This window comes from Enhydra lutris, unplaced genomic scaffold, assembly GCF_002288905.1.
Source record: "Enhydra lutris kenyoni isolate GAN:26980312 unplaced genomic scaffold, ASM228890v2 scaffoldscaffold76, whole genome shotgun sequence".
Lineage (NCBI taxonomy): Eukaryota > Metazoa > Chordata > Mammalia > Carnivora > Mustelidae > Enhydra > Enhydra lutris.
In genome coordinates this window covers 4,514,554-4,522,918 of record NW_019154160.1, presented here as the reverse complement: position 1 = coordinate 4,522,918, position 8,365 = coordinate 4,514,554, and the positions used below count along the sequence as shown (strand labels likewise).

At 54.7% G+C, this 8,365-nt stretch overlaps 1 protein-coding gene across 1 annotated transcript in view; it reads right to left on the bottom strand.

The window, feature by feature from the left end:
• Nucleotides 1–334: 334 nt before the first annotated feature.
• Nucleotides 335–8,365, bottom strand: part of LOC111160498 (chromosome unknown C1orf198 homolog) — a 31,346-nt gene continuing 23,315 nt past the window's right edge. The window contains exons 3-4 of the mRNA XM_022523644.1: nt 6,512–7,060; nt 335–3,188 (exon numbers count right to left, since the gene is read on the bottom strand). Coding sequence (XP_022379352.1) covers nt 3,132–3,188; nt 6,512–7,060 — 606 coding nt within the window. The 3' untranslated portion in view covers nt 335–3,131. The remainder of the gene's footprint in view (nt 3,189–6,511; nt 7,061–8,365) is intronic.

Sequence of the window (8,365 nt, the reverse complement as noted above, 5' to 3'; positions counted from 1 at the left end):
TCTACTGAGTCAATCCCTAGATTCGATAAGCTGGTCTCTGGGAAGACATGCCATGGCTTCCACGTCACCTGACGGGGGGAGAGGCGCCCTCCAGGATCATCCCATCCTTGTGCATGGGGTGGGGGCAGGGGCCACCACCTCCCACCACCCTGCAAGGGGCGTTGAGTCAGGCCTGCGCACAGCAGTCTCCCCAAAGAGGACTCACACTTGCTTAATTAGTCCCCGGAAGAGGTTTGACACTCTCTTAACTAGTACAAATCCTTCTCCTCTGTGCTCAACAGCAATCATCCTGACAGGCTTCCCAGCTCCAGAAGAGGCTCCCAATAAACACACCTAACGTATTTTAAATGGCTTTATTAAAGGCTATTAATATAAAATACAACCAAGTTACAAGTCGTCAGTAAGAATGTTTCAATTGTTTTTGAAAATATGTAACAAAGAAAGGGAGGCGGCTCTGACATCCCCGTGGGGTGCAGCGGGCAGCCATCCCCAAGCGGGCAGCACTCCCAAACCCAGAGAGCGGGGCAGGGACCCCAGGTGAAGGAACTGAAACTGGTTTCTGACTTCCTGGGGGTCAGGAACGGTCACCCAAAGCAAGACACTAAATCCTTGAGCTGAATCCCAGATGCACCGAATGGGGGTGCGGTGGCGGGGGCGGGGGGACCACCCAACACCAAATACAGGCTTCAGTTGAAAAGTGTGTATTTTTAAAATAATAAATATAAACTCCTGGTTCTAGAAACCCCACCCTGATACATGTTGGGGGGTGGATGGCAAACTTAAGAGCTTCATTTGTCCATAGTACTCGGACACACAGAACACAGGTTCCCCGGTGGGCAGGAACCATCTCAGACACCCACCAGCCTGTGTCCTCTAGGGCTTCACGCCTCCCTCTCACAGTCCCTGACCTCTGAGAGCAGGGCCAAGCAACACCGCTCGAGGATTTCCCAAGCTTTGATTTTACCTTTCATCTCAGGAGGCCATCTCTTATGAAACTTAAGACGCTGTAGAAACGAGATTAACTGAATAGCTCTGAGCAGAGGCTCCCAGGTGGCACCTGGGGAGGCAGAGATTTTCTACCATCCCCGAACCCCCTCAGCTCCCAGGGTCCAACTTGAAAGGAATAATTGGGCTTTATGGGAAATCAGCAAGAAATGAGAACCATCTCCTTAGAGAACAGACAGCTCACCTTGGGCTGACTGTTCCTGGATGTAGTTCAGTCCCCCCTGCTACACCAGCCCCAAGGAATACCAACACACACCTGTACATCTCTCGTTTAAGGAACCGTTCTCAAGCACGGGTTCTGAGACAGTCCGATGTCCTCCAGGCTGGAAGTAGAGGCAGATGGCGAGCCAGGCTCTGAGACTCGGCGGCTGACCTGAGGGGCGGGCACGCTGCCGTGCTGTGTCAGCTGGAGTTTCCCCTTTTCCTCCCCACCATGCTAGAAACCACCTTTCCCTGGCATGTTTCAACTATCCTTAAATGGTACAAAAGAACCTCTATTTGCCATAACACAGTCACCAAAGCAAGAAGGTCATATCCACAACCCTAAGGGCCCAAATGAGGTTTAAGGACATAATCCAATTGGCAGAAACCAAATCAAAAGTTGGCTGGGCCACAACTTTGGCAGAAACATTCCTGGGTTGGGGGGGGGGGATGGGGGATGTTGCCATGGGCTTTACCTTGGAGCCAGATAAGATATTCTGGAAATCACTTAAGAAGGTCGTACGAAACAGAGACGCAATTTTAAAAAGATACACTTTGATACTGAAACTAGGTGCTCACTGGCCGGACTTGCAGGGGTTAAGGCTTCGGGTGAGGAGAACACAGTGAGAGGCCATGTGTAGATCGCACTCGGGCGCGTCCCGCAGGCTCCTGCAGCTCAGGGCCACGGGTCAGGGCACAGGCTTCCCAGGGTAAGGCCCACGCTCCTCCTCACCCTGTCCCACCCACCTTGGGGGCATGGGCCACCTTGCTCCCCTGGGCAGCCTGGGAGCTGCCACGACACCTGCGCAGCAGCGGGTCACAAAGTCTCGCTCCAAGAGATGCCATTGCTATGACCACACAGGTCTCCAGGGGGCGCAGCGGGGCGCTGCAGAAACTTGACTGGTCACTTCGGCTGGTGGTCAGGAATGCAGAGAGAGATCCGTCCAGGGAGTCTGACCAGTCCTCGGGATGAAGACGTCCACTGGCCCGCCAGTCTCATGCTGGAAGGTTCTAACACAACTACTCAGAAGAGCCCATCCTCCAACACCTGCCATCCGCCCTTACCCCTGCAGACGCCCAAGACAGGGGACTTCCACAGGCCATGTGAGTAGCAAAGAGCTTCCAGAAAGAAACCAGTACACACCCCAGAAAAGTGGCAGCCCTACAACATCTAAACCTAGATACAAAATAATGAAAAGTTAATACAAAACTTTTAAACATGCAGCTCTTCTTAAACAGCTATGAATGGTTTGAATAGTTATCAGGGCGAACGAAAGAGCATCTCTGCTGTGTGCCAACAGTCTGTCTCCTGGAAACGCCGTGAGGGTGGAGATGGCACATGATCCGACAAGCGTGGCTTCAGGTGGCCCTGGACAGCTGGGGACATTGGGTGGGGACTGGGGGCAGTGGCGGGGGGGTCACCTTTCCGTGGTCACAGCCGGCGTGCGGATGCCACTACTGAGGACATCACCAACAGCCACCCAACCAAAGTTCACCCAATTAATAAAAAGGGGAGAGACTAAAGGAGAAAGAGAGAGAAATCGCTTTCACGATTTTTGTGACACAACGAGAAACCTTTTTCTCTGGGGTGGGGGGGGAATTGGGTGGAACTGGGAACGGAAGCTTTATGTACAAGATCAACGGAATTCCCTAACAGTCTTTAAAAATTCCAAATGCAAAACTTCTGGTATCAAATCATTGAAAATAGCATATATATCTGGCCTTACCAAAAAGAGAAAAATCTGGAAATCTGGACAAGGCAATATTTACCAGTTTCCAAATGATTAAGAAAAAAGTGTACAGAAACCAGGAAAATACAAAGGGAAATATTGCCCATTTTATCCTCCTCTACCGCACCGCTTTGGAAAAACACTTCAGGGGTTCTTGGTTTTATTGTTATTATTATTATTTTGGCCTAATACACTTTACCAGTTGTCCAGAAAATCGAATCCTGTCTTCAAGACAACATTACTTGAGGTGACCTGTAGAAGGGACATGAACACCAAAGTAAGACACAAGTTTCTTTTCTTTTCTTTTCTTTTTTTAAGTTATACATAATCTAAAAACAGCATCTCATTTAAATTGACCCAAATGAAATCGCTCCCTTCCATGCCGGAGCTCCCTGACCTCAATTTGCCTCAGTGCTTGGAACCAGAAAATCAAAGAAACTTCAATGGGAGCCACACTCTGCCAGGATCCCGCGCTTTCCCCGCTCTGTCCCCCGGCAGGTCTGTAAGCAGCTCGTGGAGAAAAGGAGAACAATGTATCTTTTCTATTGTGCACGGACAGGCAGGGTGTAAAGGCAGTCATCGTGGAATAAGCGACCAAGTGACAAAATCTTCCCGATGCTCTCACACCCGCGCACGCGTCCCCCTGGGCGTCAGCCTGCGGGAAGGACGCTCGGACGCCCGCCCTCCACGGAGCTGGCAAAGAGCAAAGACGCTTTGGTGGAGACAATGGCACCAATGGACTAAAGCAAGTTCCCTCGAAGCTTGTCTCGGGCCCGGTGTGGCTGTGTGTGACACCGACGCAGAGGCAGCCGAGACGGAAAAACCCAAAAGAGTTCAGGCAAATGGTCTCTCTCTGCTTTCTACTAGTTTCTTCAATGAGGTTGGCATTTCTCTATGCTTTGCACCCAGAAATCTGTTCTCTACAAGGATTTCACGTGCCGTCTCCGACTGCCCACTCCCCTATCCACACCCCCCGCATCTCTTTACAATTAGGACTCTCGGGTATTTAAATAAAAACGTCCTTCAGAGAAGACCCAGGTGCCAAGAATCAGAGAAAGATCACCAGGGAGGCACAGCAGCCAGCCTGGCGGGTCTGTAAGAAGGAGCAGGTGGGCAGGAAGGTTAGAGACCCAGAAGACAGCAAAGACACCGGGCGGGGGGCCACCACGGAAAGGACCAGGAGGCACCCAGAGCACCGGCTTAAGATGGTGGATACACCGAGGAGGACAGGCTGGAAAGCTGAGGGGCCGCTGATGGGGCCAGACGGAGCTCCTGTCACAGGGCTCCCCTTCTTCAGGAGGTCATCTGCTGGGAGGGGTGGAAGCGCCTGAAGCCTGGAACCCCCTTCCACGAGATGCCCGGACAATGACCACAGCTCAACAACACAAAACTCAACTGTTAAAACCAGACAAGGGATCCAAACAGACATTTGTTCAAAAAAGATATGCATGTGGCCAAAAAACAACAGGAAAACAGAGTCAACATCACCGCCCATTGGGGACAGGCAAATAGAAACCACGACAAGGCCTACAGGTATCGTCTCCCGGCCGTGAGGATGGCCATGTTCAAAGAAGAGAGAAAACCCGTGTCGGCAGGATGTGGAGAAAGGGCCCCGTCACGCGCTGCTGAGGGAAGGAAAATGGCGCCGCCCCTGTTGGAAACAACATGGCGGTTCCTCAGAAAGTCAGACACAGAATCACCACGTGATCCGGCGGTCTAGCCCCAAGGACGGAAGGCAGGGACTCGAACAGATGTGTGTCCAGCCACGCTCACGCCAGCACGGTTCACGGCAGCCAAGGGGTGGAAACCAGCCATGCACGAGGCCATCCCCAGATGGGGGATAAACGAATGTGGTCAGTCCATACAGTGGAGTATTGTTCAGCATCAAAAAGGAAGGAAATCCTGCCACATGCCACTATGTGGACGGACCCTGAGGATGTTGTGCTGAGCGAGATAAGCCGGACCCAGAAAGATGGAGACTGTAGGATTCTACCCAGATGAGATACTACGAGGGTTAAGTTCACAGAAATATCAAGCAGAATGGCGGCTGAGAGGGGTGGGGGGGACAGGGAGTTGTTTAACGGGTACAGAGTTCTGTGACGGATGGTGACAATGACCGTATGACCCTGTGAACAGACCTAGTACCCCAGGGCTGTCTACTCAACATGGCACACTTTAGACTCTCTATAGTCAACCTAATACAATACACATTTTTCTGAACACGTGCTAAAAGGAAAAAAAAGAAGAGCGAGAGAGCGCCGAAGAGTCCCGATGGTGCTACCATGGAGAAAACCAGCAAGGCACACAGAGAGGAGCGTGGGGGATGAGGGGTACCCCTCAAGGCTGCCTGCCTGCCTTGCCAACAGGTAACTCCCCCAGGCTCCAAAACAGAGACTCAAACCTAAAGATCCCTCTTTTCCTCCCCTGGCCATCCTCGTTTGTGAGCAGGTGGCCATTCCCACCCCTCCGCCCCTCCCCGCCTCGGGACTGCACAAGCACGCCCACCCATCCGGAACACGTCTGCATGACAGCAGCATGGACGTTCCGCACAGGGCTGCCCGTGTCTCGGATGGACGGGACACAGACCCCGTTTATGTTCTCACCCAGGCGCAAGAACAACCCACGACTGTCCCCCAGAAACGGTTCTCAGACATGCCTGCATCCACACTACTGCTTTGCTCCTCATAATGCCTCAAAACCAAGGCCTCCCTCTGAAATATGATGACTTTGGGTTGGTTTTATTTATTTTTTTTTGTTTTTGTGCAATCCTCTAACACTGGCTCCATTTCAATTCACAACCAAACATTGTATCTTCTCTTCACTCTCTCAAGCAGGGCAGACCAGCGGGTACAGACAATGGTTAAGGCTCCCATGAGAAAAGGGAAATCACTCAGAAGCCGCTCACCCTATTCTCCTGCACCATCCTTTTCTCCAGGACACATTCCTCCTCACCCAGCAAACCTCTCAGATCTTTCTTTTCCCTCCCCTCAAAAAGTACTCCTTTCTTTCTTAGGATTCCTCCCTGGACATGTAACACTCTCCTATCTGGAAATAAGCAGCTGCTGTCACTCCCTGAAGCCAGAGTCTCTTGAGATGGAGCACGGCCGCTCTTGGTGGAGGCTCGGCGGTCCCGCCTGCCTGCTCCGTGTCCCTTTGGGGCATCTGCCAGTCCCTTCCTCCCCAACACCCCCGCCCAACTTTACGGACCCGTCAGCTGAGTGGGCATCCAAACCCCTCCCCACTGACTGCCCTCTCCCTGCGAGCTCCTGTGCTCACGGCCCACTGCCGGCCCTCCCTTCCCTGCCCTCACACACCGGGGGAAGGGCAGCGGGCATCTGCAACATCTACATGTAACAGGCAAATAAGTCATGGCACCAGAATGGACTCATGAGATGTGTTTCCTTGTACGTAAGTCAGTCACGGAGGTAACAACCCAGCTCTCCTGATCCCCGAAGTCCCCACAAGGAACGGGCAGGAGAAAGAAAGGGAAGAAGAAGAAGAAAGCGAGCCCATCTGTGGTCCACCCATCTTGTGGGAGGTCTCCCTGGCTCACTCCTGGAGGAGGGGCCGCCCACCTGAGTCGGCATGGGTTCCGAAAACAGCCCATCCTCCACGTCCTCCACGTCGTCCTGCTGGTCCTCAGGAGAAGGCAGCTTCCCCACGGGCTCGGACGGGACGGCTTCCTTCCCCGTGCTGGCGCAGGCCTGGACAGGCTGGGGTCTCTCGTGCTCGATGCTGACACAGGGAAGGACGCGCTGCTCCTGGCGGGCGTTGCCGGGCCTCTCCCCCTTGGTCTCCCTGTCCTTCAGGACGGGATCCTGCCGGTAACAGGCAGGCAGGACCTTTTCACCTTTCTCCATGGACTTGATCTGGCTGGGCGTCAGCGACTGGAACTCAGCCTCAGGCCCCTCTCCCCGGGACCGCTCCGCGTTGATCTTCCAGAAGGAAGCTTCCTCCTCCTTCCGGGCAGGACCCAGGGCGTCCAGGCTGGAGGACTTGCCGCCCTGGGAGGACCGGAGGGCCTGCGAGCCCTGGGAGGCTTTCGACAGCTGTCTCGGCTCACTGGCCGTGCCGCTGGCCGGCTCTTGGATGGATAAGGAACAGACGCTGAACTCCATCTGACTCTACAGCGGGGACACAGAGGAGAAAACCGCACAAGCCTTAAAATCCACGGCAACGGGCGCGTGGCTCCCACCTCCGCCCGCCCGACCACGGTGACACCGCTTGTCATCCGCCAGCTGCATCCTTCTGTCCTGAGGGCTGATCTTCAGGACGGCGGTCCGCACACCCACCCCAGCAGAAGCATGGACACCACGGCCCTGCCACACACCAGGCCACCGACGGCGCAGAATGACTCACCGAGGACCCTGGCCTCTGCCTGGTGAGCAGAGCACCTGCTCGTCTCCTCGAGAGTGCTTCCAGCACCTTCCAGAGGATGGGCTGTCTGGGGGTGACCGCCCTCCCTGGAAGGTGAGGAAGAAGGTGCACGACTCAGCGCACCCCCGCCCCACAGTGGGGGTCGGCACCCAGCCCCAGAGCCCGTGGCTCCCCACGTAGGGTGGCAGGTGGTAGACATGGCTGAAAGAAACCAACAGAGCCCGAGCCTGCTTTCCTGGATGAAACAGCGCGGGGACCCGCCCCACCCGCCCCTGCTGGACATGCCAGCTGCCAAAGACCACGTGTTGGTGCGGCCCTCGAATTCACGCGTGGAAGCCCTAACACCCAAAGTGAGATGTAGGAGGAGGTGGGGCCTCTGGGAGGGGATTGGGCCATGACCATGAGGACGCCACGATGGGGTTAGTGTCCTTGTGAGAGGCCCAAGAGGAATGGTCTCCCTCCCACCATCCAAGCACACAGTGGGCAGGAGGCCGTCTGCCAGCCGGGAACCCCCATCCCACTGGCACCCTGACCTTCCAGCCTGCGCGACTGGGGCAAAGCAATGTGTGTTGTTTAACATCCCCCCCCCACCCCACATCTGTGCTGTCACGGCAGCACTGGATGAGCGAGAACGTGGGTCACGCTGAGGGCTCCTTGGGAGAGACGCCCCCACCCGGCAGTGCTCTGCAGCTACGACCTTGATCCGGGGCCTGAAGTCTGAAGCCGTCACCCACTGGAGACTGCGCAGGGCACACACCATGCCTGAGTGTCCCAGAAACGCTTTGTTCCATCCAAGGCTGCTCGGCACAGTGACCTCCAGCAAAGCCGGCACGATGCCGTGGAGAACCCATCAGGAGGGAGAGGGACAGCTCAGCCACACACTCAGCCACACACGCCGGGGCATGCGTTCTCCCAGGCTCTGCACGGTGAGCAATGAGTTTCTACATTTCTACAAACCACCTTGAACCTTCCTCTCCCTACTTCTCCCTGAGATCCTTCTTCTTCTTTTTTTGTTTTTTAAGATGTTATTTGACAGAGAGAGAGTGTGTGTG